The sequence below is a fragment of the Macrobrachium nipponense genome, chromosome 16 (assembly GCF_015104395.2).
Source record: "Macrobrachium nipponense isolate FS-2020 chromosome 16, ASM1510439v2, whole genome shotgun sequence".
In the NCBI taxonomy this organism is placed as follows: domain Eukaryota; kingdom Metazoa; phylum Arthropoda; class Malacostraca; order Decapoda; family Palaemonidae; genus Macrobrachium; species Macrobrachium nipponense.
The window spans coordinates 50,466,699-50,485,076 of record NC_087209.1 but is presented as its reverse complement, the minus strand read 5'-3'; the positions used below and the strand labels follow the sequence as shown (position 1 = coordinate 50,485,076).

At 38.1% G+C, this 18,378-nt stretch overlaps 1 protein-coding gene across 1 annotated transcript; it reads right to left on the bottom strand.

The window, feature by feature from the left end:
• Positions 1-16,847: 16,847 nt before the first annotated feature.
• LOC135195329 (putative nuclease HARBI1) lies at positions 16,848-18,053 on the bottom strand. Its single transcript, XM_064221590.1, has one exon. The coding sequence runs from the start codon at positions 18,051-18,053 to the stop codon at positions 16,848-16,850; it is 1,206 nt and encodes a 401-aa protein (XP_064077660.1).
• Positions 18,054-18,378: the final 325 nt, after the last annotated feature.

Below are 18,378 nucleotides of genomic sequence, written 5' to 3'. Positions count from 1 at the left end.
CATATACTTTGTTAAGGTCTCTTTGTAGCGCGTTCCTATCTTCATCACAAGTAATTTCTCTACTTATTTGGTGTCATCGGCGAAACTACTCACTACCGAGTCCTTAACATTACTGTCTATGTCTGCGATCATAATAACAAACAGTAATGCAGCTAACACCGTACCTTGTGGCACACCGGAAATTACCTTAGCTTCATTCGATTTCTCATCGTTTGCAATAACTATCTGTTTTCTGTTGTGTAAAAATTCTTTTAACCATCTTCTTACTTTATTCATTATATTATGTTTTCTAATTTTCTTCGCTAATATATTATGGTCTACCTTGTCAAAAGCTTTTGCAATGTCTAGATAAACCACATCTGTTTCATTTCCGCTTTTCATATTTTTTGAATATGTTTTTCACGGTGGACTAACAGTTGGGTTTGTGTACTTTTCCGGGTACGAAACCATGTTGTCCTATATTAGATTATTTTTTATTAAATGTTTCATAATATTTTTCTTCATTACCCTTTCATACACTTTCATAATATGTGATGTTACACTCACAGGCCTATAATTACTTGCCTCTAGTCTTGATCCACTTTTGAATGTAGGGGTAATATATGCTAATTTGTGTTCATCATAAATCGTGCCTGTATCTACACTTTGTCTTAATAATATTGCAAGTGGCTTTGCGATAGAATGAACTACTTTCTTTAAAAAAATGGCAGGAACTCCATCAGGCCCTGCTGCAGCTCATTTTAATTTCATTAATAGCCTGCACAATATCAGCTTCATTAATATCTGTCAGCTAAATATTCACTATTTTCGTCCCTTACTTCTATATCATTATCTTCATTATCTATTCTAGGGGTGAATTCTCTCTTATATCGTTCTGCCAATATGTTGCAAATTTCCTTTTTTTCATTCGTTAATCTCCCTTCAATTCTTAGAGGGCCTATTTCTATTCTTTTATTCATCTTTTTTGCATATGAGTATAATAGTTTAGGGTTTTGCTTGATATTTAATAGGGTTTTTTCTTCCAAGTCCCGTTTTTCATTTTCTTTTCATTGTATCATCTTTTGTTCTGTATTTTCTATCTTACTTTTAAGTTCTATAACTTTCCATGCACTTTTTCTTTTGCAAGACCTTTTTTCCACTTTCTGATTTTCTGGAACAAGATCCTTCTGTCTCTTGGTATGCATGACTGATGTTTACTTTTCTTCTTCGGTATATATTTATCCACTATTTTCTCTAATATTTTATATAATATCTCTGTATTTACCCTTAGGTCATCACTTACGTATCACTACGAAAAATGTTATCCCAATCTTGTTTATCTTTATTTTTTCTGATTTATATTTTTACAGAAGTTGCCTACCTTTCCACTTTTTCTTTCTTTCTTATCTCTGTTTTCATTTGCTTTGGAATGGACTGTTAATTCTATGACATTATGGTCTGAAATACTCGCATTTTAAACTATTATTTCTTTAACATAATTCATCTCGTTCACAAATACTAGGTCTAAAGTATTTTCCTTTCTTGTTAGCAGGTGATTTATTTGTTGAATGTTGTATTCTAGTAGCATATCTAATAGCTTTTCGAATTGCCTCTTATCTTCTGCACTACTATTACTCTTTTTTTATATGTATAAGTACAACCACAATCTCCTATTCGTTCTTTCCAGTCTACGAAAGGAAAGTTGAAGTCTCCAGATAGGAGAATAGTCCAATCCTTGTGATTTCTACATATATCATCCAATTTTTCTATTATTAAGTCAAACTCTTTAGTATTAGGAGGTCTATATATTACTATGTTCATTAGTTTTTCAGATTCAAATTCTACCGCTATTAGTTCACATTCTGAGTTACTATATTTCTCATATATTTTTCCTTGTTTTTTGTCTTTCCCATATATTGCGGTTCCCCCTTGATTCCTATTTTTTCTATCTGATCTATAAGTTTGGAACCCTTTTATTTGATCATCATTCCCAGTCTCTTGGGAATACCAGGTTTCACTTATATTCATTATATCTATTTTCTTTCAATTTGGGTTAGTTCTTCTAAGTACTCTATTTTTCTTTTGAGTTACTCGTAACTAAACCTGCGCATTCATCACTATGATGGTTTGCGTATTTTCTCCTTCATTTAATATTGGTAATAAGGATTTTCCCATGTCTCTTTCCTGTTCTGGTATGTTGTTCTTTTTTTCATTTCCAGAAATTCTGACATTAAACAATCCAACTTTTCCATAATATTTGATCTTCCTTCATCATAATTATTCATTTTGTGTCTGAATCTGCAATTTTCTCCGTATCTGCACCATCCTCTTGCATAATAAATAGTTATCATCTCTTGAATAGAATCTTGGAGCTGAGGCTTTGAAATTTTTTGCTGACATCTCTGCATATCTCGTTGATGGCTTGCTTTTTTCTTTTACCCGATATTCTTTATCCCTCTCTTTATTTGTTTCTTTCTTATTTTGGATTTTATTACTTGATTGATTATTTATTTGATTATGATTCATGGCTACAGGGTGCATATATTTACATTTTTTGTCGAACTTACATCCTTTTCCTTCTTTTAGGTTTTTGCATGTTTTTGGATGCAGATCTCTGCAATCATCCTCATAGCCATCTAGGTATGCACATTTACCATATATTTCATAGTTGTGACATACCTTAGGATGTTTGTAGTAACATCTTTCTCCAAATCTGCAATTCCCTCTTTTCAAAAGGTTGCAGACTTTGTCTTTTTTGTCTATTTTTTTCTCTTTCCCGTCATTGTGTAGATCTGGGTAGAGCCTCTTCGGGATTTTCTTTTGTGCTGTCATATCGTAATTTATTTCTTCGTAGGTATGCTGCTTTATTGCCTCATATGTAGTATCAATGAGTATCTCTGCATCCATACTTTTATCTTGCTCTTTGTTTCCCTTATTTTTTTCTGTCATTTCAGTTTTGTTTACTTCTCTTCTGTTTTCCTCTTCTTCTTCTTCATCCTTAACTATTTGTACATTCAATCTTGATTTAATAACATTGTCTATCCATGATAGACATGTTGAGCAAAATATTCTCGTATCTTTTCTCATATCTTGCATTACCTCAGCACATTGTGGATGGGTCGGAATGTTGCATGCAGCATATTTTCTGATTAGGTTTTGTGGATTAACTAGGCTATACCACTACCTTAATTTCGTGTTTGAGAGAGAGAGAGAGAGAGAGAGAGAGAGAGAGAGAGAGAGAGAGAGAGAGAGAGAGAGAGAGAGAGACTTTTATTAATTTTATATATGTACCACCACACTTATTTTATGAATATAGTTTCACTTCTATTACTTATACAATTTTACTATCTTGATTGCTATTTCATTCATAAAGCGCTATCTCTCTCTCTCTCTCTCTCTCTCTCTCTCTCTCTCTCTCTCTCTCAAACACGAAATTAAGGTAGTGATAATTCACACCTTTGCTCCTCTTATCTTTCATTTGCCCTTGCACGCAATTACTTTGGTAATGGTTGATAACAGGATTGTACAGCAAACTACGATTACCAAAATAATTCTGATTTACCATATAATCTTCTCTCTACTTCACCTGGATTCAAGGCACACGTCACTATCATCATGAAAACTGTTTACCTTTACCTCCTTTTCACATTTTTACTAATAAATAAAATTCCTTTGGTAGAGTGAAGTTATTTTACAGTCCTCCCTATCTTTCTCTTATATTAGTGGTGAATGTTTATAAAATTCATTACATTTGCCTCATTTTTTCCTGTTACACGCCATTTTGATTATGGAATTTCAGTAATACTCTCTCTCTCAAATACCAGTCATATAAAATAATTATTAATAATTTTATAATTCCCCCCCCGATTACTCGTTCTCACTATTGTTATGGCAATTGCAGTTTACTGCAATTACATTAACAAGGTTATGGTAGTTTTAGGTATAAAATCCTCTCTCTCTCTCCTGCTTACTTAAACAACCAAAAAAAATTGCGTGATGATAGTTTGCTCTTTATTTCTTTCTTTCACTATTATCACTCTTACACAAAATTATATTAAAATGTTCGGTTTTATATAATCATATCTCTCTCTCCTCTCTCTCTCTCTCTCTCTCTCTCTCTCTCTCTCACATCTATATATATACATACATACATACATACACATAGCTAAAAATCTCCTTAATATCTAATTCGCTCTACCTCGGAATTGATGTTTTTTCGAAATAAGTCAACGGAAAGGAAATTTTTCAGTTGATGATAATTTCGTCCCCTCATGGGATCGAACCACCGTCCAGCGGACAGAAATGAAATCAGGGCAACAATGAAGTTACCGATTCGGCTAACAAGTGAGCCCCTTCGGTTTACATATATGAAAATATATAAATTCCGAGGTGGAGCGAATTAGATATTAAAGGACATTTGTAGCTCGAATAATTTATATGAATCACGGTAGTGATAAATTTTAACAAACACACACACACAACATTTATACACAACACAGCCCATTACCACACACAGACTACACATATATATATATATATATATATATATATATATATATATATATATATATATATATATATATATATGTCCCTCATACTTTCAGCTTTGTCTTTTTTCTCATACACTATCAGTATGATGACTACATTTTCCTCTCTCTCTCTCTCTCTATTTTAAATTTAATTTGTTTATTTATCATCAAGGCATTACATTTCATGTCCTGAACCTGGTATTTCATGCCAATTCGTTGGGCCAGCCGTATATGAGCTCATAGTCAGCTCAGTGGTCTGGTTAAACTATTTTAATGCTAATAATAATAATAATAATAATAATAATAATAATAATAATAATAATAATAATATCTCTCTCTCTCATTCTCACACATCAATATTGTTATGATGATAATTACACCCTTCGCTTTTCTTTTCTTTTCAATTCACTCTTACACACCATTACTGTAGGCTATGGCTACTTGGATTACAAAGTAAACTACCACCACCAAAATAATGAAAGTTTACTGCATAATCCTCTTTCTATGTTACACACACATACTACAATGAAAGGTATAAATATAATACTTTACTATTTACCTGTTTTTCACAATTTCTTCCTAATGGCATTTCTACAGTAACGTTACATTAATGAATACATTCTCTCACTAGTGATGAATATTTACGTTCAATCATTATTTTCCCACTTTTCCCCCTACAAAAATTATAACGAAGCTCTCTCTCTCTCAAACAAACATATACGTACAACTTACAGATCTTTTATTGCTGCCATGTTAGTTTTATGAAATATCTACTGTAAACTGCCATTGCCAAAATAATGCTAGTTCAACGTGTAATATTCTCTCTCTCTCTCTCTCTCTCTCTCATATATATATAATATATAATATATATATATATATATATATATATTATATATATATATATATATATGGTATATATGTCATTATTGAGTTGCCAAAGAAAAAAAAAAAATTTCGTATCTCGCCCTCATACCATTAATGATTTCTGCAGTTTCCTTTATGATATCTCTCTCTCCCTCTCTCATACACAATCAATATTGCTGTAACGATAAATTACTCTGAACTTTTTTCTCTCTTTCATTCACCCTTACATACCATATTCATGGTAATGGTGGTTTACTGGGTGATATAGTAAACCAACATTACACAAGTAATTACAGTTGTGTATAATTCGCTGTTTCTTTCTCTTACATATACAAGTGGCACACACAATTATTATTGGGAAGAATGTTTCGCATTTACTGCTTATTCTCCTAAATTTCATCTTACACACCATTGTGATAAAAGAAGTTAACTATATAAATATCTCTCTCTCTCTCTCTCTCTCTCTCTCTCTCTCTCGTCTTCTTCTCTCTCTCTATCTCTCCATTCTCTCTCTCTCTCTCTCTCTCTCTCTCTCATACCAATAAAAGTTATATCAAAATTATTGCATCACATTTTACTCTTTATTCTTTTTCGCCTCATTACTGAATCTTACTATTGTAAACTGCCTTTACCAAATTAATAATAATACTAGGTATAAACTCACTCTCTCTCTCTCTCTCTCTCTCTCTCTCTCTCTCTCTCTCTCTCTCTCTCTCTCTCATTTGTTTGCGCACAAACACACACAAGAGACGTTATTTCATAAGAGTAAAACATTTTTTCCCCACTTCTCCAAAGTTTAAATATAAAAGTATGACCAAAAGATACCATCCTTATATAAATAAAACTAAATCTATAACAATTAAACCAGCAATTAGTATATGACAATGTTTAGTGATAATATTAGGGCTAAAGATGGCACAGTTTGAATGAATAACTCATGACATTTTCCACATGATAGTCAGACTAAACACTACTCAAGAACCATCAAATAAATAATAGTTAAACCCTTTAACAAAAATGTTTACAAAAGCAAAATGTTATAACATGCTACATAATACAAATGATTTACACAACATACAATTATGTCAATGTGGCACCATGGAAAATAAAAGTGTAATTACTCTGTAACCGGTACGGATAGTTACAAACTACAATAAATACTACCATTCATAGACTGTGGTTGAAGCCTTATAGTACTATATCGAGTCACAAACAAAAGAATTTACATGTGCTTGCATGACGTCACAGAGTTCAGGGGAATACACAAACACCATCCTCTCTTAAAAGAGCAACCACAATCCTTGCTCCTTGACAACTATCAATACACCCCAAAATTAACAGGCTCACCTCCTGAACTGAGCCATCAATTGCTGGACTTTAGTCACGACAATTCCAGAACAAAATAAGTAATAGAACAAACTAAATTATAGAACAAATGGAGAAAACATTACTAAGTAATCACAACCTTGATTATAACACCTTACCACAATAATTACCCCTTCCCAATAAACAACAGTTTCAAGAAGTATTAAATACGACAATACATTAAGAGTGCAAAATAAGCTACAAAACAAGTTATTAGGAATAAACACCTAAAAATATAGTACTTACAATCACATCCTGTTTTTGGAAGAGCTTACAATGTCCGAGAAATTGGGAGTGGTTGTTGAATACCCTTCTCACACCACCACTCATTTAAGCAACACCACTACCACCAAAGACCTTAGAAGACCCATACAATGCCATTTATGGGCACGAGTATCAACTACTGTTTATTAATAAACATTCATCATCATATGAAGCGTAGTAACGCAAAACAAAGTATTCAAAATAAAATTTAAACTTCCTTACAAACTCACATCACAGATTTTAATATATAAAAATATTAAAACATGTAGAATAGGATTTTTTTTTAAAGATTAAACGTAAACCTGATGCGTATAATCTGCTTTAACACATCAACACCATGATTGTAAGAACCTGGAATACATACAACATTAAATTTTAAGGGCTAAAGTGTTAAAACCAACAACATTGAACTTGTAGGGGTGAAGTGTCAAAACCCATCTAGATTTTCTGCCATACTTGCCACTGAATGACTCATGATATACATGAGGCCTATAGTCTGTCTCCATGACGGAAGACTCACCGAATACGTAATATCCATATTAAGTACAATCAAACAAGATAGCATACATAAGCTTCACGGCTCTACTAAGGAGTGCTTTTGTTAAGCGTCCACTAGCATTTTGCTAGCATAAGCTACAGGCATAAGTGTCACCATGGTACTGGAACAAATAGCACCCAGCCCTGTAGAGAAAGCATCCATGTGTAAGCAGAATTAATTTTCTGGATCAGGATGCCTCAATACCAAAATGTTGACAGGGATGACTTCATATGTTTAAATCACTCTGGACACTCACTGGATTGAGCAAGTGGCTCTGTGGAACCTTTTCCCAACAGATCTATCACTGGAGATAAGATATGAGAAATTTTGGATAAACCTACAAGAGAAATTTTCAAAGCCTAAATATCCTTGGTTATTTCTTGGTTGTATATATCCTTAAAATGAAGATTGACTCAATCTTACTCTCCTGGGGGCTAATACCATTGTCATCAATTACACAACCAAGATGACTGATTTTATGGAACCCAAGATTATGCTTTCCAGGCTTAGCTGTAAGACCAAAGTAAGTCAGTTGCTCAATACTTAATGAAACAAGTTAAATTAGAAGCCCAATTTTTGTAAAAAATAAAAATTGTTACCAAAGTTGAAAGTAACACTGATCAAACCATAAAAAAAATCTTGTGCATCCACAACATGTATGTCGCAAAACCAGTAACCAACTCAAAGGGCATACATTTGTACATCATCAGTGCATACTATAAGGGAATGCTTACTAGTCATGGGGCTTGCTTTCCTCCATCATTGGTATTTGATTGTTAGCTCTTAGGTCAATCTCTGAAAATAATTTGGCATCAGAAAACTTGAATAATTTAATTTCATCATTGGGTAACATTAGAGGTTCTATCCACTATTTTTTTATAGCGTAGTCAGTCTCATCCAAGAGGATTACCCTTCCATGGTCTATCTAGAGGCCCATGGTTATCAGATTAATGTAAAAATAATATTCTCTTTTAGCTGGTCTTCTGGTCGGGATTTGTCATAATGATAAACATTATAACACGCGATGGAGTATAAATGGACTCAGAATAAGAGGGCACTTTCTCTTATTCTCGGTAAATGCTGAAAAGATACCTACCTCAAAAACAGCAAGAAAAAAAAGCGGCTATGCATATAGGTATGAACCGTCATATTGTTTACCTACAACTAAACCTGACCAAGATGCCATTCCTCTTCTGATCAGTAAACCAGATGTCTGAGAATTTCGTTCATCGCTTATCGTTTTCATTACTGAGGATTAAGGAAACTTCTAGGTCGAAAACTAAGAGTATTAGTTCCAGCTAGAAACATTATAGTTTAGACTTTGGAACAATGATTTAATTCGAAAACTAAGAGTATTAGTTCCAGCTAGAAACATTATAGTTTAGACTTTGGAACAATGATTTAATTGTGTGAAAAGCCATAAACTGGCTTCTTCGCTACCAAAGATTAGCGCTTCTCACAATCGTCATTTGCAGTAGCACAAATTGTTTTGAAGACTTTATCATTCAATCTAGAAGTTTTATTTAAAGAAATATTCTACAATTATTATCATTATTATATTAGTTAATAATAGATAATCCCTTCATAACAAAATGATGGCAATAGCCTTCTAGGCAGTAACCTACAATCTACATCAATTCAGTGAGAATAAGTCGGCTAGACTGTACTAGATATTGTCTGTAGCCTATAACTAAGGGTTATGTAGCCTTAACCATAGTTAGGAGGTCTGGGGTCCAAGAGGCACAATAGAGCTTTTACTTTTAAAAAATAAATGCGTAATATTCCACTATAAAGTTTTTGGGGCACTGCCCCACTTGCAATGCTGACAATAAAATAAGTTTTGATGGGAAACTTATTTTTTTCATTGTTTTTATGCATGCATTTTCCGTTGTTGTTATATTAAGTGCAACATGGTAAATTATTTTATATTTTTTCAACTCAGTAATAGGTATTTTCACACTCAGGAATAGGTTGTTTAGAGTTGAAAAACTATATACTATTTGTTATACATAAATTTCAATTGAATATATTTTTCTTATTATTTCCTACAGCTGCACCAACTGACCCCCAATTTATTGCAGGTAACTATGGCACCCAATCCAAGTTTCTGCGCCATTTGGTGTACGCTTCCCTTGATCTCCATTCGAGCTTGGCCGACAGCCGTGTGTGTGTGTGTGTGTGTGTGTGTGTGTGTGTGTGTGTGTGTGTGTGTGTGTGTGTGTGTGCAATATAAAATGCATACACGAGATGCACGTTGAAGCTCTTAGCATTAATAAGTCACATAAAATAAGTACAATATTTTTTCTCACTACCCATAAAAACCTAGACCACCCACATCAACTTGCAGAACCTGTGTCTTCCCCTTTCCTTGATAATTAACAACTGGATACAGCGCCTATCATACTTCGCTCCGCCCACCAAAAAACTCGGCCTCTCTGTCCTATTTTTCCACACCTAGTGTTGTCCTGCAAATTCCTTTCCAGACCAACCCAAAAAGAAGCCAGCAATTAGATATGAAAACAAGACACAAAAGGGAGAAAGAGGGAGAGAGTGACCAGAAAAGTCTCGCTTCGATCGTCATTCAACTAGCAGATGTAGTTCTGAACAGACGGGTCACAGAGACTTCCTTCTCACTATCTTGGGTTCGAGATGATTCTCCCCTCCCAAGCTTCTTTCCCTCTGTGCCGGGTGCTCTACTCAAGACACAATTTCTCACAAACAGGTACGTTTGGATTTGAAATTTGCTCAAAGTAATGTCCTTTTTACTTAATTCATTATTATCTGCTCTCATATATTTAACTCAAATCCCACCTTGCCATCTCCTTCAGAGAAGTAGTGAAGTGAGGAATTATTTGTGACTTGTAATTAGAAATGTTCATTTATATTGCTAATTCATAACAGTGTTAAGTGACTATTATTCTCTGCCTTATGCAAAATCCCAATTGTGTTAATGGCGTTTTCGATCGAGAATTACAGTGCATCCTTAATTTGCACAAATGGGCAACCCAAGAAGTTGTATACCTCCCTCACACATTCCAGGTGCCAGTATCAATCACCTATCCCGAATCCCAAAGTATCAGGAGCGAAGAGCTGCTAATAACATTTTTTTATGATTTCCAAAGCTTTAAAAGTGTCTCTTTTCTGTAAATGCCGGGTTCTTCATAAAAGGGATTTATATTTTACTGGGAGATCACAGTGGCACGAATTGTTTCGTAAATTAACGTAATCTCAGTGCCACGGAGCTAATAATCCTAGTTAAGTGTAACTTTGCATTTTTCCCTTAAATCCATCAGTTTTAATACCTTTTTTCTCCCCTTTCTCTTTATTACTTGCGTGGCACCCATTCTTGTCAGATGTCAGTTTATTTTAGACTAAATGATAAAACTTCTTCACACAGCCAGCATTCACAAAATGAAAAGCTGTAATTGATATCTCATCAGAGTAGAAATTATTCCCACTGACTACGTGTAGTATCAAGAGTTTTGCCAGAGAAACGAACCTTATGGTGATAACAGCGATACATGACTGTAATTACTTTATTCTAGTGTTTTCCTTTAACAGCTTTTATCTATCAATCATTTCTAAGTGCTCAGACAGAGAATGTGACAGAGAATGTGATAAAGTTTACACATTTCATTCAATCACTTCTCAGAGAAGGCTTGTTGCCACTTACACTATTTTAGCTGTGTATGTTATCTGCGAGACATGTCTCTAGTAGTTTTGGGCATTAGCTAGGAAAGTGCAGTGATAATCATTGTTAATTGTTAAATTGATGGGAATGTGTTAACTTCCTGCCTAAAACTTTGGGCATTAGCTAGGTAAGTGCAGTGATAACCATTGTTAATTGTTAAATGGACGGGAATGTGTTAAATTCCTGCATAAAACTTACGATATTCATTCTACCATGGATATCCTTTCTGGCAACCCCAACTGGGTAAGCCGTAGCCTCATCGTAATAGTAACCAACATCTGCTTGTTAGTAAAAAATGGTATTGTAACTTAATTCACAAGGTAATATTAATTCATATAGGAATTCAATTATAAATCATAACAGCGTAAATAACGAAATTGTGTTTGCATTCATACGACAACGAATATTCATACCGTCTCTCTCAACAATACAAGCGTACCTACCAGTCACTACTGTCTACTCGCTCCGGTAGACGGTAGACAGACGTAAAGTTGACAGTTCTGGAGGGATAAGCACTAAATCCCTTTCACTTTCACTTAGAGCCTTCCATAATGCGAACAACTTATTATTCCTTGTTGTGTTAATGGTTTAATCATCAACGCATTTTCTACAGGGAAGACATTCTTGAACACGTACCACGTACCTTTTATGAGAGCAGATAATATTTACTCATATTATGTAGTATAATATTGTTATTATTGGAAGTATACATAAACCTTCTGTTTTATAGCAGACCCATACATTGAATGACCTAGTAAATCAAACTGCACTACTTATACTTGAGTCAGGGAAATGGGAAATTTTATTTTCACATTAAATGTTAAACTATAACCTTTCTTTCGTTCTTTTGGAACTGACAAGCATTTTGGCGCTTTCCCTTATTTTTTTTTTAAATTCTGATTTCAGTTCCTTGCGTAAGTCTCGCAATGGGGCATATATCAGAAGCCCTTTTACAATTTAAAACTTACGTGCTCATTAGCGCATTTCATTTTTACCATTACTTAAAAGTATTTTTTTTTTTCCTTGATTAGACTTTTGCTGTTAACCGCATCCATTCCGTCCTTAATACGTCGGCATTTTTTGCGGTCTCCCGCACAAATTCATTATAAACTATTACGTATCCGCTGCAAGAACATAGTACCAGCCCGTGTGCATGTTACCCTGTGTTTTCGAACACCCACTTATCAACTTCTACAATATCAGGTTCGTCTGTGCGTAAGTCCCTAACGCTTGCACTTTAACTTTACAGTCTCCCACAAACATTTATTATACGAAACTATCACATAATAGATGCAAGAAAAATTGGTACCAGCCCGTGTGCTTGTTACCCCGTGTTTTCGACCAACTACTTTCAAACATGTGCCTTAGCTGGTTTTGTTGATAAAACCTGACTTTTATCCTTGTTCTATGCGAACGAAACGTCATGAAGGACCCACATCCTTTGTTCTTTCGGGAACATCAAAAATCCTGTTCATTATGAACAAAATCTACGCACTATCAGTGGCCCTAACTTTTCACTGAACATCCCTCCGCACTCGACAACGACCAATTGTCGTGTGTAATTACCTAACCATTCATACTGTAGGTGCACCTTCATTGGCCTTTCAATCCTTGACTTTTCCAAGACCTTTACAGGTATCTAGCCCAGTGCCTCGAGCATTACTTTGAATAAACCTTCGTCCCACGGGACCAGCAAGCAACTTTATTCTCTTTCCTATCCCCAGCCTTGGCGGCTCTCCGTTTCACAATATGAGGACCCGTCTTGGCCCTTCCTTCCTATTTTCCTGCCTTGATGTTTCCACAGATTCACAACCTGCGGTTCCATATTGGCCTTGCTTTTACAGTGCCACACTGGTTCTAAGGCACACCATTTTACTTAATACCAGTGCCATTGGGGGGCAATCACCATTCCATGGAGAGAACTAATACCCAACAATACATCTCTCTCCGACAACCATGGATGACTTCTTGTGCTGAATCATACCAGACGTTTCTAGGAATAGGACAGGGTCTGGCCCTCAGAGGAGAAACCATAACAACTTGGATCAACACCCAAGTGACTAAAGCTTTAAGGGATTAAGAAGCAAGGGATGAGAGGGAAAGAGCAGAGAGAGAAGCCAGACAGGAGAGGGAAAGAGCAGAGGAGAAGCTCAGCGTGCTCATGAGTTGCCTATTGAACAAGCTTGCCACAACAGTGCCACGGCACTACCTAACATAGAGCCGATCACCCCTCGCCAGCAACATCCCAGTCCACTCTAAGCAACATGAGCATGCTCATCCAGACATGGTCGGAAGATGAACCCGAAGCATGGCTCAATCACATAGAATGTGTTCACAAATTTTGCCCCCACTACAATCGAGATATCGCTGATCCTTAAACACATGAAAGGCAAAGGTTTGATCGCTCTGCAGACTCTGACCACTACTGAACAAGGAGATCTTGAAGCTGTCAGAAGAACGGTCAACAAGGCTTAAGGCCTGGTCACGTCGCCCGAACGTTGCTGGAGCGTTCCTTGAACGGTAGGGAGGTGGACTAAACGCTCGTCACCACTCACAAAATGGAAAAAAAATAGAAAACACGGGCGTTGGTTTAGCGGTGCACCGCTGAAGCCGGCGTTGCTTTAGCGTTGGTTTAGCGGTAGTGAGCGTTGGTATAGTGGTGACGCGAGCGTTTGGTATAGCGGCGTTCTGCACATGCGCGTGGCAGGGGTTTAAAGTTTGTTTTTAGCGGCATACCACTTGTGACTACGGAGCTGAACGGATCGTCTTGAAACAAGCTCCGATAGATTTTTGATACTTTTGATAGAAGTTGATAGTTGAAGCATCATGCCACGTGGAGAGAATAAGAAAAAGGCTGGAGAAGGAAAGGCAGCAGCCTTCAAGAAGATCCTTACCGAGCAGGCAGCTGAAGCAATGGAGTCAGGTAAATATATGTGGCCCACTGGTTGTGTCAAGAAATATTAACTGTAAAAATATTCTTATGTATTTTACTTCAACCTTTTTAATTTCTTATACCATTGTCATATTTTGCAGAGACCAGTCAGGCCACAACAACAGCCACTACTAGCACAGTCACTTCTAACACAGTCACAGACACTGCTACCACAACGCAGACAGGGTCAGCTGCTGATGAAGGTAATCACAAATGAAAATGTACGAAATTTCATAATAATAATAATAATAATAATAATAATAATAATAATAATAATAATAATAATAACAATAATCATGTTGACATTGCTCATTTATTATTCATTTGTTATATTTTGCAGACTCTAATGACCAGCCCGAGGAGGCCCTGACACAGGACCAGCCTGACTACCAGGAGCTACTCCCTGGTGATGACCAGTCTGAGGAGGATCATGCTGCTGCTAGCGCTGAAGGTAATTATAATGATGAATGCAATGAAAAATCAGTACAAATAAATCTAAATAATATATGTTTCATTTATAAATTTATGATTTTTTATTCAATTGTAAATTGAATACCGCTTAAGCCGCTGCAAGGGACAGTGTTGCAATTCCCAGTACTGTCCATGAACAGACTCAATAAAACCGACTCTGCAGTTTTCACTGTTTGCTTTGATTTCAGTGCTCTTGAAGGATCCATTTTTTCAGAATTTTTATATTTTTCAGACTCTGACTCTCAGCCCCCACACTTGGAGAGAGAGAGACTATGAACAGTGTCAGCCTCAGAAGAAGACTCGCCGCAAGGCCCTCCTGCTCGACAATAACATTCGGGAGCAACTCATCTAGTGGATCCGGGAGCACAAACTTTTGTGGAGGAAGGGGGCCACCTAGTACAAGGATACAAAGAAGAAGACGGAGCTTTGGGCCACGAAGGCAAGAGAGCTGGACAATGAGGGGGGAGCTGAAGCTCTCATGACATGGTGGAAGTCAGTCTGTGACCTCTACGCGAAGCTACTCTCCAAGAAGTCTGGTCAGGCGGCAGCGAAGTTGACGGACAGAGAACTGTTCATCCACAGGACATGCGCCTTCCTGCACAAGGAGGTGAAGTCCAGGAAAGGTCAGCCACTTAAAAGCATACCACTCACACAGGAACCCGTAGCCAGCCAGACTTCTGATTTTAGCAGTCAGCCTGCGGCAGTCCAGCCCTCGGCACCGGCCAGCACCTCTTGCCAGCCTTCCAACGACGTCGAGGAAGAGGACGAGGGCTCCCTCTCGCTCATTGAAACTCATGCAGCAGTCACGAGGTCCCTGGGCAGCCCCCCACCAGCTCCCTCCTCCACCACCACTAGACCACGCCATGCCGCCACCAGAGCCGAGCCTGAAGACTCCCCTGCGACGCTGGAGATGATGGATTGTATGAAGGCCACCAACTCCCTAATTAAGAGATGGTCCAAGCCCAGGAGATCAGCCATGCAAGGCAGCCCTTCATCACGTACATGTCCCAGTCTCTCCAACGACTACCTGAGGCCCAGTACCAGCTCGCAGTGGAGAGAATGACTTCCATCCTACACAAGATGCAGCGACCCATCCCCCAACCTCTTCCTCCAGCTCCACCACGTCCAGCCTCAGCACTTTCACTCACACCCACCTTCTACCAGCAGCAGCACTACTTCCAGCCCCAGCCTCAGCATCACGGCTTCCAACAGCAGTTTCTCAACTTCCAGCAACAGTCTCAGCTTCAGCATCAGCCTCAGCACTTCCAGCAATTGCAAGCACCTACAGTCAGCCAGCCATCTTCCACCCCCGTGAGCTCCAACGAAGGACTCATGTTGTCAGACATGCTGAACTTTGCCTCCATTAACAACACCAACACGAGTGCCGTCAGCGAGGGTGGGATTCTCCAGGACCTGCAGAGACAGGAGATGAACGCTCCATCCATACCCATCACCACCTCAGTTCAAGGGACAGCTGATGTACTTGCAGAGATGAGGGCTACCACTGAGGACAATTGAGACTGCTTGTAATGTGTTGAAGGGACTTCTCAGATATTTCATGTGCTTTTTGTTTGAGGTATAAGCTGGTCAGCTGTTTTAAAGTCACAATAGCAACCGGAATTATTTATTTTCAAAATTCTTTTAAATGTCATTTACTGGAACTTTTAAGAACTGCACCATTTCCAGTCCAGAAAGTCATAATAATCGCCATATTTTAAGATGGTATGAATGGGATTTACTTGTATTATGTAAACAAACACCTTTCTAGTTGGCCGTTATTGGGACATTAATGTTTGCTGTTTATTGTTTGCATGTACACTGGTGTGTGGGGGGGAGAGGTTTTAAAAAATAAACAGCATTTTATTAAAATCTTCTCGACTACATTTGTACTTTGTTTACTTTATAATGAAAATAAAACTTTGCAGACCGCAAAGTTCCCGTGTGACCTCAATAAAGCGATTGCCCGTATGACCCTTATTTGAATATTTACTGTGCGGCCCCAAAATAATTTCACACTTATGGCCGGGTAGTATGACATTAAAAATGAATTATAGCACAACTTTCTTTAATAATCTCTCATAACATTTCAAACAAACATAGCACGTAGCATTCCAATACTAGGCCCCATTTACTTTCATTTATAACAAAGAAATAAACATGAGTATATATAATATGTACAATGCACAAGTGTCTCCTCAGTGTTCTGCATAGTGTTCAGTTGATAGCCACCATTCTCTCCTGCCAGTCCACTGACCCTGCTGGGGAGTTGCACCAATGCTTGAGTAGATTTCGCTGCCTTTTCCCATCACGTGAGGCTGTGTTGGGGCCTTGCACAACAACAGTGTCATCCAAGTTCTGTCCTTCTCTCCATGCCCCAGGCTGCAGGTTCCCATCTGGTTGTGCACGGTCCACAAGCCTGTTCTGGAGCACTGGGTAGCGGGTGCGCATCAGGTTGTGGAGGATGCAGCAAGCTTCCACGATGATTCTGACAGTTTCATGGTGATGTTGCATGGTGGTGAGCAGGATCTGGAACCTGTTGGTCAGGATGCCGAAAGCGTTCTCCATGACCCATCTTGCCCTGGACAGCCGGTAGTTGAAGATGCGCTCTTCATGGGTGAGGTTTCTGGTGCTGTACGGCTTCATGAGGTAGGTCCGCAGTGAGAAGGCGTCATTCCCGATGATGAAGTAAGGCACATCCTGATTGTCATTGGGTAGAAGGTCTGGCTGAGGAAAGCCATGGATCCTGTTCTGGTCCAGCCCACGATGGAGATCACTTTCGTTGTAGATCTGAGCGTCTGAGGATGAGCCGTTGCCCGAGACGTCAATGTAGGTGAACTTGTAGTCAGCATCCACCATGGCAAAGAGGATCACACTTTGAAAGCCCTTGTAGTTGTAGAATTCTGGGGCAGAGTTACGAGGAGCTTTACAGGCCACGTACTTGCCATCAATGGCACCAACTGTGTAGGGAAAGTTCCATCTCTGGTACCATTGATCAGCCAGGTCTCTCCATCCTTGTTCAGTTGTTGGGCAAAACAAGAGTTCATCTGTGTACTCCTCAATGATGGCCTCTACCACTTCTCTGACAACCACACTGACGGTGTTGTGGGGAACGCTCCAGGCATAGTTGGTGTCTTGCTTGGTCAATCTGGGGGTCAGCCTCTGTACAAGTTCATCAAACATGGCTGGTGGCATCCTCATGAAGTGTTGAAAGGCTCGTGGATCCTCATTCCTCAGCTCCACCATCAGTTTCTCATACAGTCCATGTTCAGGTCTTCTCAGTATCCACTGTCTTACCCACACAACCCTGTCTCTCCTTCTTCTCTCTCTTCTCCTTCTGTCAACAGCTTGTTGCAATCTGAGTAGGTTCTGATTCTGCTGCTGAACTAGTGCACCAATCATAGCAAGTCTCTCAGCATCCATGTTGATACAGTTCTACTCTGTAACTTTAAGCAAATTACTCAACGGCAGCTCGATTCCAAATGAGGTCCTGGTCCATTTCTCCCCATATTTATAGCCAAATTCTGGTCCCGCTCCCACACCTCTATACCAACGACAAAACAAAGTTCATCACCGCCATGGCTTGCTATTTCAATGCCCGACACCGTTCCAACAACCCCGTGTCCGCTCGTAAAACACTTATAAGCGCTCCACCAACATTTTTGCAACATTTAATCGCCGCCCAGGCAACGCTGGTGAAGCAGCAGTGGTGCAGCGTTCAAGAAATCGGCGTTGGCCTAGCGGACCC

Bases quoted from the DNA above. Each gene is read 5' to 3' on its own strand.
- LOC135195329 (XM_064221590.1), bottom strand. From the start codon at position 18,053: ATGGATGCTGAGAGACTTGCTATGATTGGTGCACTAGTTCAGCAGCAG.